General features: G+C 40.2%; 1 protein-coding gene across 1 annotated transcript in view; it reads left to right on the top strand.

Moving 5' to 3' along the window:
- The window catches only part of IDUA (alpha-L-iduronidase), a gene marked incomplete at its 5' end in the record, with an annotated part of 49,818 nt that extends 34,143 nt beyond the window's left edge, over positions 1-15,675 (top strand). The window contains 7 exons of the mRNA XM_081320326.1: positions 1,822-2,038; positions 2,986-3,195; positions 4,518-4,639; positions 9,029-9,154; positions 10,268-10,344; positions 12,041-12,141; positions 13,165-15,675. Coding sequence (XP_081176452.1) covers positions 1,822-2,038; positions 2,986-3,195; positions 4,518-4,639; positions 9,029-9,154; positions 10,268-10,344; positions 12,041-12,141; positions 13,165-13,262 — 951 coding nt within the window. The 3' untranslated portion in view covers positions 13,263-15,675. The remainder of the gene's footprint in view (positions 1-1,821; positions 2,039-2,985; positions 3,196-4,517; positions 4,640-9,028; positions 9,155-10,267; positions 10,345-12,040; positions 12,142-13,164) is intronic.
- Positions 15,676-16,417: the final 742 nt, after the last annotated feature.

Below are 16,417 nucleotides of genomic sequence, written 5' to 3'. Positions count from 1 at the left end.
CCCCTCCCGTGCCATCACTCTGCTGAACACTTAATTCCCACAGCACTGTCTTGTTTCTCATCTTTTCTTGTCTTTTTGTCTTTCCTACTATCTTCTCCTATTGTTGTTTGTAACTTATGATTAATGATTGTAACTATGATTTATGATTTATGACCCATCACTTTCTATTTATATGTATACTGTGAGCTTATGCATCAGAGACAAATTCCTTGTGTGTCCAATCACACTTGGCCAATAAAAAATATTCTGTTCTGTTCTGTCCTGTGCTGTTCTATATTTCTATTCTATTCTATATTCTATTCTTGTTCTGTTCTGTTCTGTTCTATATCCCTGTTCTAATCTGTTCTATTCCTATTCTATTCTATTCTATTCCTATGAGTTGCCTACTCTTCAGTTTTTCACTGAAGACCAAGGAATGTTTGTTTATTTCACACACACACACACACACACACACACACACACACACACACACACACTTCCATAAATTAATAGGGCTAGAAATAGTGTGAATTGTCTTTCTCTGGCCTCATTCAGTTTAACATGAACACCTTTTGTGATTTTAAATGCAGTTTTATACAACTCCTTTCTGCACAACTCAGTGTTCTTAAGAGCTAATCTGCTTTTTTGTGCGCATTTTGGCGTGGAACATTAATCCTTCTACATCTGATTAGTTATGCTGTCGCAATCCTCCTCTTAAATTCCTAATTTTAGATGGCTAGGGAATTAGGTCAATTTAAGCTATTGGAAAGGCTTACTTAGTAGACCCTGATGCTAACATGTTACAGTACTTTTCTTGTTTTCAAATTGTCACAGTGATCCTGGGTTTAATTTCTTCTACAGGCAGAGAAAATTTACAGTGCAGTCATCTGTTTGGAATTAGAAATGAGGCAGAAAAAAATGAAAGCTGTACAGTAATCCCAATACGAAATATTTGTATTCAGCTATGTATACTGTATGCTTTTTAAGGAAGACTGCAAAAGTATCAAAGAGGATTTTTGACCCAGCATACAGCTGAAAAGTTCGGTTTTTCTTTTAACTGGCTGAAACCTGGTTTTTCCCCCTTATTGCAGCGTTATACTTGAAAACATATGTCGAATACCTGCTGAATTCCTAGTAGCCAAAAGAAACAAATCATTTACTTATTTAATCAATTTATATACTGTGTCTTATACTAATAAATAACTTTAGAGTTTCAGTGCATTGCACAGTGCCATATTTCTCCGTATTGCAACCCAAAGGTGGCTAAATTCTGTTAAGCATACACTAAATAGTATTCATACAGAATAAAGCATGCAGATTTTAATATATATGCATTTCATAATCTGAGCTGCTTTGTTGCAAGTTTTTACTGAATACTCATAGCCATGATTTATATACTATATAATTTCATATGGGAGATGCAAATCACCCTTTCCCCAACCTAGTGCCTTCAAATGTTCCTAACCTGGTTGTGGATGATGAAAATTGTTATCCAAATACATTTGAAGCGCAGCAGGTTAGATAGGATTGGTTTAAAATAATGACCTTGTCCTGCAGTGGATTTGCTGTCAAAAATCTTGAAAAGCCACCTGTGAAAATTACTTCTATCACTTGTTACGATATACTTTATTGATAGTCAATTGACCATATCAAATATGAGCATCAGCCACAGTAAAATACAGTAAAATGAGATCAAATAGCTATGGTGAGATACAATAGAATAAAATATAGTAGGTAAGATAAAATAAAGTTAAAAGAGTGTAAGGTAAAATAGAAGAAGAATACCTGTTTTATTGAACTAACATAATAACTCACATATTTTCAAATGGTGTTCCTTTACAGGTAATTGCTCAGCATCAAAATCTTCTCATTGCTAAACCCAACAATACCATCAACTACACTTTGTTAAGCAATGACAATGCATTTCTGAGTTACCATCCTTATTACTTCACCCAGAGGACACTTACGGCACGCTTTCAGATGAATAACACAAAGCCCCCCCACATCCAGATGGTGAGGAAGCCGGTGCTGACAGTAATGGGCTTGCTGGCTTTGCTAGGTACAACACCCCTTCCCCCCCACTTCATTTTCACAATTGCTAAATACACTGTCAAATCAATAGTCCAGGCAGTTCAAGGTTAGTAGTTCAATGGTCAAAGCAAATTGGCGACAGATAAGGGTCAATGGAATTCAAGGTGGGCTGGACTTAAATCTCTTGTGGGCATGAAGGGATTCGAGACTGATGATGCGTTTGACCCTCTCCCTCGGGCTCAGCCTGGTCATTTCCTACACACCCTTAAGTATTCCAGGAAATGAAGTATCTAGTATTAAATAAAGAAGGAAGAAATATATTATGTTGACCAGCTGATGTTAATTCAGTTGAACTGGGAAATAAGCCAATCAGTTATCAGTCAATAAGTTAAAACTTCATACCTGTCACCACATACTGGTGTGGGGGAAACAATGTAAGTAATAGGAATTTGCCTTCCAACAGCAAATAATTAGTGGTTAAAGCACCAGGCTAGAAACCAGGAGACTGTGAGTTCTAGTCCTGCCTTTGGCACAAAAGCCAGCTGAGTGAACTTAGGCCAGTCACTCCTTCTCAGTCCAACTCACTCCACAGGGTTGTTGTTGTGGGGAAAATAGGAGAGGAAGGAGTAGTGCATATGTTTGCCACCTTGAGTTATTTATAAAAATAATAAAGAGGGGATAAAAAAAATCTAAAAATAAAAAATATGGCCCAATCTTAGAAGGACAGCTTTTAACAAACAGAAGAAACAATAACAGCAACTTAGGTGTCTTCAACTAAAGGTTTATCTGTTATTTCAAACTTCAGCTCTTCTTATGCCCACATGGAATTCAAATCTTTTGATGAAATGTTCTGTCACAGAATTACAGTTCATGAGGCCGACTTCTGGAACTAGGGCAACATGCTTTAAATGCTCCTCTGCAAGTTTCTCATGTCAAGCCCTTTTTTTGATTCAAGGTTTTCTCCCTCTTGTGCAGGAGAAGAGCAAGTTTCTGCCAACATTTCTAGTCACAAATCAGAAGACTGTAATGCCTTGGGAATATTAGCCAGCTTGCATAAACCATCAGGACTACAATTGTCGGACAGCTGGCAGGCATCAATACTGATCTATTCAAGCAACGATAACAAGACATCCTCAAACATCAGTACTGTGATTCTAAACATAGCCAATTATCCTAAAGACAGAGGTAAAATTTTGCTATGACTTTTTGAAGGGCTATTAACCTGATACCCTCCAGAAATGAGATTTACATTCAAATTGGGGGAAGTAGGCTTCATGCACTGCTAAACAAATCCAAGAGAGGTCTTTTCTCACAGGGCAATGGACAGTTCCTAACAACTACAGCATGACACACACACACTGCCTCATTCTAAAGTGATCACCAACTACTTATTTTTAAATTAGGATTTAGTTTGAATCGTGACACGGGAGGGTCATTCTTTATGCAATAGGACAGGGGTAAGCAACCTTGGCTCTTTTATGACTCATGGACTTCAACTCCCAGAATTCCTGAGACAGCTATGCTAGCTCAGGAATTCTGGGAGTTGAAGTCCATGAGTCACAAAAGAGCCAAGGTTGCCCACCCCTGCAATAGGGGAAGAGGTTTGGGGATTTGAATTCAGAAGGCGCTTGGTCAGCAGATGATCCCTGATGGCTTAACTTGAATAGACAATTCACAGAATCTAATTAAGATATGTTAAGTATGCAGAATTGTGTTTTGTGAAACAATTGTACGTTCACTGTTCTGGTTTTTGTTTTTGTTTTGGTTCTGGTGCTGAGACTGAGACAACTTAATTTAATCTCTTAAATTTAATTTAACTTAATTTAATCTCTTAAATTTCTAACTGTGAGAAAAATTCACTTGGTGAAAAGCTTGTCACCCTTTGGATCGTTCTCGTGAGCAAAGTGTTGCTTTCATTCCCATGGAAAAGAGTTGTTCCCAAGCAGTGTTCAGAAAGAGTCCGAAACCAGTGAAACTGCTTCCCAGGTTTCACCTCAACAACAGCCGGGGTTGGAGTTTCTTGATTGTTGTCCCTCACTCATCAAGTGACATTTGAAGTAAGCCCCCACCTTTTTAACTGGGCATTTGCAGGAGAGTGAGAAATGGTGAGCAGCTATTGGAGTCATAGATATCAACTCAGGGCTTGAAGTATCTACTTTGAGCTTTGGCTGTCGAGCTTTGCCTTCCTTCAGAACAACCTTCTGAGGATTGTATCTTAGTCAAGCTCAGCTGGATTTTTCCCCCCTATTCCCTTTCATATTTCAGGATGCAAAACCTTTTCAATTGCTGACAGGATGAAACAGCATCAGCTTGGGTTTTTTAGATTCCCGATGACCTACTTCTCTGTTTCTTTCTAAAGCTACTTTGTCTAAGAGTTCAGGCCCAAAACCTATCACTTGAATAACAGACTGTGAACCAGAAGACTGTATTTCTAAGCTACCATGTTTGGTTTGAAGTTCAGCTTAAGCCAAACTTTAAACTATTACATTTTCTTTCTCTTCCCAAAGAACTGGTATACGTAACATACTACATGGATAACAACCTCACCAATCCATATTTGCAGTGGAAGAAAATGAGAATGCCAGACTTTCCTTCTCAGAAGCAATGGGAGCAAATAAGAGATGCTCAGGTAGAGTATCGTGCATTTGAGAAATGGCTCTTTGTGAAATCAAACCCAGTACATGCTTATTTGAGAGCAAATATTTCTGAATTCAGTGAGTTTTTTCCTAAGTACGTTTTGTCACCCTATATCTCTGTCACATGAAAATTTACTTCAAAATAATCACCATTGCGTTGTATACAGTACATGTTTATGGTGCAAACCTGAAACTAAAGAGTAAACTTTTGTATTGATCTACAGACTGTGCTAGAAACCATTTGTTAATTTTGTCTGACTTCATCAAGATGTGTTGGATTTCAACTCCCACAATTTTCAGCCATGGTTGGTGAAAGCTTAGAAAGGAGGGAAGGAAGGAAGGAAGGAAGGAAGGAAGGAAGGAAGGAAGGAAGGAAGGAAGGAAGGAAGGAAGGAAGGAAGACAGGGAAGGAAGACAGGGAAGGAAGACAGGGAAGGAAGGAAAGCATTAAAATATCTAGGTAAGAATAAACATTAATAAAGTTTTTTTTATAGCTTTGAGTGATATATTGCTGTTTAAGTGAACAGATGATAGGATAAAATCCTTAAGATTTTAGCTCAATCTTACAAGAAGAAGATCCCTACCATCTCCCATCTAAAAGCTGAGGGAGAAGAGGCATTTTTACTTCTTTCCATTGATTATAAGTTTAACCTTTGCAACAAGGCAAACATATGCAAGGCTTGCATATTTTCTGTATAATGTTGCGTTATACTGGTCCCTTATTTCAAATGGCTTGTCCTCCCTCTTTTTAACTCCTTGAAGATCTCTGAGAACTCATTAGGCCAGGGGTGTCAAACTCAATTTCATTGAGGGCCGCATCAGCATTGCGGTTGCCCTCAGGGGGCCGGGTGGGTGTGGCCTGGGTGGGCGTGGCCTGAGTGCGTATGGCCTACTGGGTGGGCGTGGCCAGCTCTACATCGTTCGCATCAAGGGTACCTATGGGGGCCTGGGCAGGAGTGGGACAGATCTGAGGGTCTCTGGCAGAAGGAGGGTCTCTGGGCCAGGGCCAAGGCAGTGGGGGCCATTCCCTCACTGTTTCCAGGATGGCTTCGCGGGCCACATGAAACCACTTCGCGGGCCGCATCCGGCCCCCGGGCCTTGTGTTTGACATGTCTGCATTAGGCAGAGTGGCTGTATTGTGTATTCAGAGGTAGCCGGCTCTAGTCAAAAGAAGTTCCCATCGACTCCTGATTGTTCAAAACAAACTACCTACTGTAGCCTTTGTTAGGTTCATTTCATGTTTTTCTGGGGTAGAACATAAATAAAACGGTCTGTTCTCTCCATAGCATTCATAACAATGAAAGCTTCAGCCACCAGTTTTTCAATGAATCCTAAGCATTAAAGCAGGGGTCTTCAAACTTGGCCCTTTTATGACTTGTGGACTTCAACATGGCTGACTCAGGAATTCTGGGAGTTGAAGTCCACAAGTCATAAAAGGGCCAAGTTTGAAGACCCCTGCATTAAAGAATAAGCCCCACTGGATACAGGCATATTTACTTCTCAATGCATTTATAGTTGCTCTCATTTGTTTGTTTAAAAAGCGCAATACTTCAAATTCTACAATTTCTTGAGTAGAAAAACAAAACATCTAACTTTCCAGATCTCTTCATGTTAGCAGCCCTTTTGAACAGTGTGCTTTTCATAGCAATAAAGAGCTCCCTTGAGAGAAACTCAAAAGAAAGAAAAAGAAAAGTTTCAAAGAAAACTCATATTTGGCTATCAACCTCTAGCCTTGCTTCCAGTGTCTTGCTCTGATCGGCTTTCCTTAAATCCCTGCCTTTAACAGAAATTTGTACGGTATGGAAGTCAGGGAGGAATGCCTATATAATCCAAGAACTACTCTCATTTGAAAAACCCTTCCTGGTAAAACTTCAGAACCTAAGTTTACTTTAATATTTGTCTGAACTTGTACCCTTATATTAGTACATAGAAAAATAGAGTTGGGAGGGACCTTGGAGGTCTTCTAGTCCAACTCCCTGCTCGAGCAGGGGAACCTATATACCATTTCAGATAAACAATTGTCCAGTCTCTTTTTCAAAGCCTCCAGTGATGGACAGTGGTGGGATTCAAATATGTGAACAACCGGTTCTCTGTGTGGATGCCACTTCTGGAAGTCCGTTCTGGGCCTGGGCAATAAAAAAAAATGAGCTACCGGTTCTGCCGAAGTGGTGCGAACCGGCTGAATCCCACCACTGGCGATGGAGCCCGCACAACTTCTGAAGGCAACTTGTTTCATTGGTTGATTGCTCTCACCGTTAGGAAACTTCTCCTGAGTTCTAGGTTGCTTCCCTCTTTGGTTAGTTTCCATCCGTTGTTTTTCGACTTGCCTTTTGGTGCTTCGGGAAATAGTTTGACCCCCTGCGTCTGGCTGTGCCTGATAGTTTCTTTACTCTCCAGATGTAACAGCTATGTAGTTATTCCTTCTCCCCAATCAGTTGAAGGAACTCTTAATTCTGAGGGGAGGCAGTGCCACAGTCCTTCAAATAAAAGAACTGTCATCATTTTTTCCCAAGTTACATTTTCCAGGATGCTTTGTGGGGAGAGTCAAAATGGCATAAGGCTAATATATGGTCTGTAACACCACTAGTGCCATAGAATAATCTCTTAAGTGAGGGCACCTCCCCCTCACCCCCCCCCCCACCAATCTACTCACCTATCCTCTGAATCTCTTCTGTCTTGTCCCGTAGAAATAAATCAGGGAGTTGTCCCAATCGGATTCGTTCCTTTTATGTTAACCAGATGTTTGCTCCTCGCGGGCCAGCTTTTTCCATGGATCTGACACAATGGAAGGGGTTATGTAAATGTTTATGGGTAATAGATCTCTTTAGCAAACCAAGCCAGAAGGAATGCTTCCCTTCGGATTTCATTTTTGATCTTTTCCCCATGCTCTCCTATTAGGACATGCTTGAACACTAGGGAATCTTAAGCACCACCCGGGTCCCCTTGAAGCCGCTCAGTGGTTCAGTGCAAACGGAGCTCTTTTTAAAAACAAAAGGAACGCATTGCAGATGATCTTAACAAAACACAGACAGAATTTCTGAGGAGAATTGGAAATCAGAAATGTTGGCCTCAGCTTCCTTCACGTACTGGGAACAATATTCCTTCCTGGGAGTTGTGTGCCAACCAGGGGACAAATCTAAAATAAACAGGAAAAGCGAGTCTAAGCAAGAAATAGATGTCCCATCTATATTTCTCCATATTTCTCTTTGTCTTATGCCTCCCACATTTTCTCCACTAAATATACACCCCCAAGTGGCAGGAAGCAGGACCGGTTGGCTTTGCCTCCTCTCCACTTTTCTTTTGAATGTGCCTTTTCCTTTGTAGTGCCTGCCCATTGGAATGACCTTCCCCACATCCATGTGTGGTTATATATCTCTATATCTCTATCTATCTATCTATCTATCTATCTATCTATCTATCTATCTATCTATCTATCTATCTATCTATCTATCTCTATCTATCTATCTATCTATGGTTGGCCCCATCCCTATCCCAGCCAAATTGATTGGAGTGCTTGCGTGAAAGGATGTAATATAAATTTGGGTTCTTGATGTATTGACACGTTGCTGGTGGATCGTACATCACCCAGAGCCACAATTATTCAAGTTGGGAAGCCATATACTTAAATAAATAAAATTTGGGGGCCCTTATTTGCTTGTTAGAATGATACCTCACCTTTCCTGCAGGTGGTGTGTACAAGACTCTCCCTCCCATTTTTCCTCATCATCACAATCCTGAGAGGCAGATTGGGTTGAAAGAGAGTGAAGGGCCCAAAGTCAGCTAATGAGCTTCCATGGGTGAAGAGTGATTTGAAGCTGGGTTGTCCTTGTCTAATGTCTGAATTTACAGGGGTGCAAATGTAACACCTTTCTGCTGTTCTTGAAGTCAGTTGCACCTCATCCTGGGATTGCATTTTCTGGAGCAACATTTAGGCCTGGGAGTATACAGTTAAGAAAAGAGGTAGAGATTTCTTCTCCAGATGATCATGATGGATTCCCAGGGTTCAGCTTAAGAGGCCAGTTGATCTTCCCAACAACCCTATTTTTATATGAAGGCTTAAACATGAAATATCTTATGTAAAAATGCAGAAGCCACCCCAATTACAATGCAAGAGTCAAAAAGTCACTTTTTTCAGATCAGGGTCTCCAAACTTGGCAACTTTTAAGACTTGTGGACTCCTCAGCCAGCATAGCTGGGATTTGAAGTCCACAAGTCTTAAAGTTGCCAAGTTTGGAGACCCCCTGCTTTTGATGATGGTCTTCTACTGATAACATTCAACTTGCTTAACTATAACTGCGCAACTCTTAGGTGTCACTGGGGTGCTTGGATAATTCTCCAGCATCTCTGCATTTTTGGCAAATTAATTTTAAATCTATTTTTAGGACCCTGTGGTGAAAGGACCATTTCCATTACCTGGAAAAGACCATTTAATGCTGAAGCGAGAACTTCCAATTCCAGCTGTTTTCCTCCTTCATATTTGTGCAAAGCCCCTCTCTGCTCCCAACCAGGTGGGTGCTTTCTTTTGCCACTCCTTTGCAAACACAGAAAGTTTAGTAAGGTGCAAATCAAGTGACTTGGTTTTGTTTCCGAGCCTGACTTTGCTCTAGAGTTAGGAGAGGCTGGGAGATTCTTGGCATTCTTCCCATGACTCCCACAGTTCTTTTATTATCCTTTATCAGCACTATTTGATCCAAAGAAGGTTTTTACACTGCTGTGCACCAGATGCCGCTTTTTTCACTGGCAAGTACCCTTGTACAGAATCGATAAAAAACATCAAGGTTAGAAAGGATAAAGGCAGCTTCCCAGCCAAAGGGAAAGCATGGCCTATAAAGCATCTGTGAAGAACTTTGGCCCATCTGGCTGTTGAACTATAGGTGTCTTGTTCTCTCACCACTGGCAGCGCTCGCGGTTATAGTCCAACAGTATAGGAAGGATTACGGGTTTTCCATCCTTGCTTCAAGACCTAATTATCACTGGGGTGTAAATATATGTCTTAGGGATATTGCTTCTGGCTGCTCATAAAGGGTGCACAGGATCGTAGGCCTGGAAGACAAGCAAGTCTCAGAGAATAAGTGTGTCCAGTTTACAGTCAAAAAGCTGCATTCTCCAAGATAGCAATAGCAGCAGCATGTAGACATATACCGCCCATTAATGCTTGACAGCACTGTCTGGACTGTTTACAATGTCAGCATATTTCCCCCAGCAGTCCTCCTTTTACCAGTTTGTCAATTCAAATTCCTTAAAAGATGTTAGGGAGAGTTGCTAAAGACAAAACATCAATAAACAACTATGTATTCTTCGAGCACGTGAGATGATACTCCAAGGCCAGGCTTCTTTATTGCACACAAAGTGCATGGTGAGTGCACAGAGTTAGTCTAACATTCCACTTAATCCGCTCTAAATGCTAGTTTGAAAATATTATAGCAAAATCCAAAGCCTGGTTAATTTTCCTGGTAAGTCAGCCATCCTTGAGGGCTTTGTTATTTGTGTGCCCACTGATGCATTTTTGACTCCCCCTAACCTAAAATGAATCAATCCACACACGAAATAACCTGAACTGAATCTGAGCTCATATTTTCCACGCATGCAGTGTTTAACGCAGGTGATTTCTGTCCGGGCAGGTGAACGGCGTTCGTTTCATTGGTCTCAGGAAGGGGCAAGTTCTGATAACATGGGATGACAGCTGTGTGAATTCAAAGTAGGTCATTTTTCAAGAAATCCACCATTGTTTTCCATTCATTCATTTTCCAGATAAGGCATTATTCATTTGATAGCTATTTTCAATTGTGCATACTGTGATGGTTCTTTGTTAGCAAGCAACTAGCTGGAAAATTTCTTCCCCATCGTACTTCTAACCTCCAGTATAGTTACATAAGACTACAGAAACACGGTACCGATTAATACGTTTTAGCTTATCTTGACCTGCATCTGTAGCACTAAAACATCTGAATCGTATAGTATAGGAAGTGGCTTGTGCTGTTTGGGACATTTTCAGGAAAGACTTGAAATCTGTGCCTCTATCATATTTTCACCAATATTCTATTTATTAGAGACAAGGCCACCTTCCACAAGTGAAAAAGAAAAATAGTGAGAGCAGAATCTCTCATAAGAATTCTACTAGAACAGTATGGGTAGTCCTCAACTTGCAGCCATCCATTTAGTGACCAAAGATACAATAGCACTGAATAAAGTGACTTACGATCGATTTTCACACTTACGACAGTTGCAGCATCCCCGTGATCTGGTGATTAAAATTCGGGGCTCGGCAACTGGCATGTATTTATGTGATCACCATCTGTAACCTTTCCAGATGGCTTCTGACAGGCCAAGTCAATGAAGGAAGCCACATTGGCTTAACAACTGCATGATTCACTCAGCACTGCAGTGATTTGCTTAACAACGGTGGCAAAAAGTCCTAAAATAAGGCACAATTCGCTTAACAACTTAAGTGAGCAATGGAATGGAATAGCAAAAATGGAAATTTTGGGCTCAAATGTGATTGTAAGCCAAGGACTACCTGCATTTCTCAACCTTGACAACTTTAAAATGTATGGATTTCAACTCCCAGAATTCCCCAACTAGCAGGACTTGCTGGGGAATTCTGACATTCGAAGTCTACAAATCTTAAAGTTGCCAGGCTTGAGAAACTGTACTAAACAGATATCCTTGAGACAGTTCAATCTGCCCCCATTTTCCAGCAAAATCAGTAGCTTTAATATTTAACATGTATTTATCAATCTCAAAGACAATGCATGTCTTTGTCCAATGCATGAGAATGGATTTATTATTACTATTATTATTATTATTATTATTATTATTATTATTATTATTATTATTATTATTATTAATCATCGCACAGTCAGCCAGATGTTCAGACTGGATTTGGTATTTTTGTCTACCTATCGAGGCCTTACCAAGGACCTGGGATAGGCAGATGTGGATGTTTGATGGTATTACAGATATGGTCGCAGGATGGAAGCAGTTCCTAGTAAGGCTGCCTTTTGCAATTGACTAATGGAGAATTTGTCAATGCCAACGGTGTTCAAGTGGTGCTCCAGTTGTTTTGGGATTGCACCCAAGGCACCTATTACTATTGGTACTACCCTTGCTTGCCTTTGCCACAGACTTTCTATTTCTATTTGTATTTTGTTATCTTCTCCAGTTCTTTCTCGTCTATTACTATTATTGTTGTTGTTATTGTTAGTTATTATTTTTCAATGTGGTACTGTACTATGCAGAGTCCTGTTCTTGCAATGACATACTTAGCTACTGGATCCCTCCCCCCCCTTATTGCTTCAACCTTCAACTTTTCCTGGAAACTCCTTTACTCTGCGGAAAAAATAAAAATAACCCTGTAACCCTTGTGATATATATGCATTTGTGTTTTCACACAGATGTTTGAAAAAATTTGAAGTGATGTTTTCAGTGGATGGGAAAGAGTATCACCAAATCAGTGTCAAGGACAGTATATTTACACTGTTAATCTACAGCCCAGGTAAAAAAAACACTTCCTGCATTTTTAAAGGTACAGCAAATGCAACTTCAGTTTAAAACCTCAAGCATGCCTTGGGAATTTCATTGGAAACTACAATTCTTACTAAAATTATTTACAATGTTGCTTATTATTAGCACTGTATTTCATATTAGAACTATAGTCATTAATACGGTATAAATTTGTTGCTTCTGGAAAGAAAGGAAGCTTTAGTTTTAAGCCTTTTTCTGAATTAGGAAAATAGGTGGGAAATAGTTTCTTTTCCAAAAAGTATCTTTAAGATCTTTCCCAAAATTGCGTTGCAGCTTTTGTTGATCTAAGCATTCCTCAGATCCTTATTTAGTGAAATATGTAATGACACCTTCATTGCCATGCATAATGTTTTGAAGCCTCCATAGGCAGTTTCTGGAATTTTTAAAAGGGGAAATTCAAGAAAGACAATCAACATCTGCATAAAGAAAGTATCTTCTTTTAAGTGCTTTATGTCAAATCTATAAGTTGGTTTTTGAACTGAAGGGAGGATTACTAAACATTTCTGCAGGGTATCTTCTGGAGGACAGTTTCTTGAATTTAAAGTGGGGAGCCTGCAGTCCTCGCCACCCACAATTTTCAAATCTCAGATATCCTGTAGTTGAACTTTGATGAACGGGGCCTGCCTGTTTCTTGAAAAAAAAAGATCCTACAGAGGAAATGTAGCCCCAACACATTTCCCTACCCCAGTTTGAAAGTCTCTTCAATTGTATTGGAGTGCAAATCAGTTGATCTGATTATTCTGTTTCCAAAATTGTCCATTGGTAACAAGTTTTCTTCATTATCTTTTAATGCAGAAAATGATACTTAAAATACAAATGGATGGACATTGATTTCAGGAGCACGATAAGAAGATTTGCAATCTCAGTTATACTTGAATATTCTGAATGTGAATTAAATGGAATGGTCAATCACAACTGTGTTTATAGAACTATTTTAATTCATAAAGAAATTAAAATGTCACAATTTTCTCTATTTGTTGGGTTTTCTTTACAGGAACAACAATCGTGGGTTATTACAAAATCCGTGCTGTGGATTACTGGGACAGGCCAGGTCCCTTTTCTGTGCCTATGTTTTACAAAGAACCATCTTAAAAAGAAGAAGAAAATCTTCATCAGAAGTTATATATTTAAAAATGCAAGTTGCAGTTCGCTTTTCATTACAGGCAAACCATAACCCTTAAAAGGATGGTTTTGTTGTTCTTGACAAAAGTCTTCTCTTTTCATTGGTTTAGCCTTCTGTTCTTCCTCCACCAATAATATGGAAAGACTCTTCTTTTCCAGATCATTTTTAAGCACTATTCTGGAATCACACCCAGGAAATCGTGATAACAAAGTAGAACACTGCTGAACTCCATTTTCCTCCCTAGCTTGCCATAGTTGGCAACGAGAACATCCACTTATTACCTGAACTGAAATAATGGTAATTTCAAGCTGCGGAAACTGGATTGTATGAAAACAAGATGAATTTGTTAACCTTTTCTTAAAGCTACACACTTAAGTGCACACTGTTTAGATTTCCAGTCACAATATATTGATCCAGGGATCCCCAATCCCTGGTCTATGGCCTGGTGCCGGCCCACGGCCTGTTGGGAACTGAGCCGCGCAAGCATCAGGTGAGTGTGAAGTTGCATTTGTGGAAGCGGCACAGGCATGAAACCGTCCCCTCCCCTCCCCCGACTGCCAGTCCACAAAGCCAGAAAGGTTGGGCACTGCTGTCCTAGTCGGTTCATAGAGAACATGAGCACTCATTCCCAATAATTCAGTTCAGCTCAAAGAAGATCCCTTTCTTGACCTTCTACTCAAGCCTTGGAATAAGGAAGCCTCTTCCACCTCTGTCCACTTCGTTCTTTTCTTCAAACTTCGCATCGTTCAAACCCATCACGCACTCGCTTTTTTTTTTTTTGCAGCCTCAGGAAAGAGGCAGCAGGAAACCTTCTTCCAAAGAGTGGAAGCCAGCAGAAGCTTGAATACTTATGTAAGGAGAAACGTCCCTGTGAAGCTTCTATTATACAAGGATAATATTAGCACAGGGATTGTGTATTTTCAATAAATATTTATTTATCTGAAAAAAACGGTTTACGTAGAGATGGGTGAGGTAACATATTCCGATTTCCTGTCAGAATATTTAAGTATGCCTTCTTAAAAAAAATGTATGCCGTTCCAATACACAAGGTGTGTTAAAAAAAAAAGTCAAGGTGATGACAACAATAGCGCGATCAAAGCACCTCTTTTGCATGTAGATTGCAGAGCTTTGATTGCACTGTAATCACCATTAAGTTGACATTTTTGACCATACCCTGTGGATCCCTGGTGCAGTAATGGCTGCCCTCTTGGGTTCCTGACCACACCCTTGAATGTCCTTGAATTGTTCTCAGCATTGTTAGCTTTATAGTTTAAGGATCTTCGACTGGGGCTGAAAATATGAGTAGCTCTGTGTTGAGACGTAAGCAAGGTGAGAAGTTTGAATCAAGCATTCTCAATTCAAATATCACCTCAGTTACAAGCCTATTAGGTTTTCTTAGGTGACTCACTTCTAAATGTTTGCAAAGATTGCCAATTCTTAAAACACACACACACACACACACAAATGAGAAAAAATTAGCAATTTTCTGGGTCGTGGGAAACAAAAGATAAAGAGCAGAACTAAAAGCATCAGAGCCCAATACATTTTTAAAAATCTTTGAAAATGTTAAGAGGAAACAATAAGGGTACTAAATTTTTTGCACCTGCCCAAACACACAGTTTGAATGTCCAGAAATAAGCCTTGGTGGTGCAGTGGTTAAAATTCAGCATTGCAGGCTAACTCTGCCCATTGCCAGGAGTTTGATCCTGACGGGCTCAAAGTCGACTCCATCTCCCATCCTGAGATCGGTAAAACGAAGACCCAGATTATTGGGAGGCAATATGATGACTCTGTAAACCCCTCAGAGAGTATTGTAAAGCACTATATAAGTCTTAAGTGTTATTCCTAGTGTTATAATTCCTAGTGTTACGAGCCTTGGTGGAGCAGTGGGCTAATGCCTCCTTAAGTAACACCAGCTGCCTGCAATTATTGCAGGTTCGCATCCCACCAAGCTCAAGGTTGACTCAGCCTTCCATCCTTCCAAGGTAGGTAAAATGAGGACCCAGATTGTTGGGGGCAATAAGCTGACTTTGTAATAATGCCGCTTGGGGGGGGGGGCGAAAGCCCTAATAAGCAGGCATATACATAGAATGAAGGCTATTGCTAAGCACATTTGATTTGTGCTTAGATTGTAAGCCGCCCTGAGTCTTCGGAGAAGGGCGGGATATAAATGGGATTAAAATAAAAAAAAAAATTAAAAAAAATAATCTTTGCCTTCATTAGCCAAAAGGTTTTTCATTTGATTATAGGAATTCAAATGTTCAGCTTTGATACTGAATGTATATTTTACTTAAATAAATATTTTCTATAAAAACAAAATTGTGCATATATATCTATATGGGAATAATTAGGGATCCACATAGCCTGGGCACGTTTTAGTCATGTGGAAGTTATCTACCAGTAATTCCACTTCAGGCATGCTTGCTACACACAGAATTTCAACCTGTTCCTGCAGTGACAAGTACACAATCTTGCTTTGCATTTTAGATCGGTATCGTTGCCAGCAATGTGAAATGACTGAGGAAGTGTTTACAGGGAAGTGCAGGTTTCTGTACAACCACTAATAGTTGTTCATAGGAGTGCAGTCCTTTCCATTGCTTCTCAGGCAGCCTCAGAAGGAGTTCATTTGGTGAATACAAAATAACCAAACAGTTTATATATCTGGTCATCACTGGTTAAATAAGCCAACCCACCACTTCACATCCTCATGTATGAGTACAAGCTCAGTGTTTTTCATTGGAGAACAGTTTATATATTTAGGGCAGGGGTCCCAAATCCCCGTCCTGTGGACTGGTATCGGGTTGCGGCATGCCAGAAACTCTCGGATCCAGACAGCATGTGAAACCATGCCCCCTCCGGGCCACAAGAAAAACCTTTCTCCGTGGAACTGGTCCCTGACAGCCAAAGGTTTGGGGGCTGCTGATTTAGGGGATAGTCTAAGTAATTAAGGGACGCGGTGGCTCAGTGGGTTAGGACGCTGAGCTTGTCGATCAGAAGGTCGGCGGTTTGGTGCCGCGTAACAGAGTGAGCGCCTGTTACTCGTCCCAGCTTCTGCCAACCTAGCAGTTTGAAAGCATGTAAAAATGCAAGTAGAAAAATAGGGACCACTACGGTGGGAAGGTAA

The sequence above is a fragment of the Vipera berus genome (assembly GCF_964194415.1).
Source record: "Vipera berus genome assembly, chromosome: 2".
In the NCBI taxonomy this organism is placed as follows: Eukaryota; Metazoa; Chordata; class Lepidosauria; order Squamata; family Viperidae; genus Vipera; species Vipera berus.
This window is presented reverse-complemented; position numbering and strand designations above follow the sequence as displayed.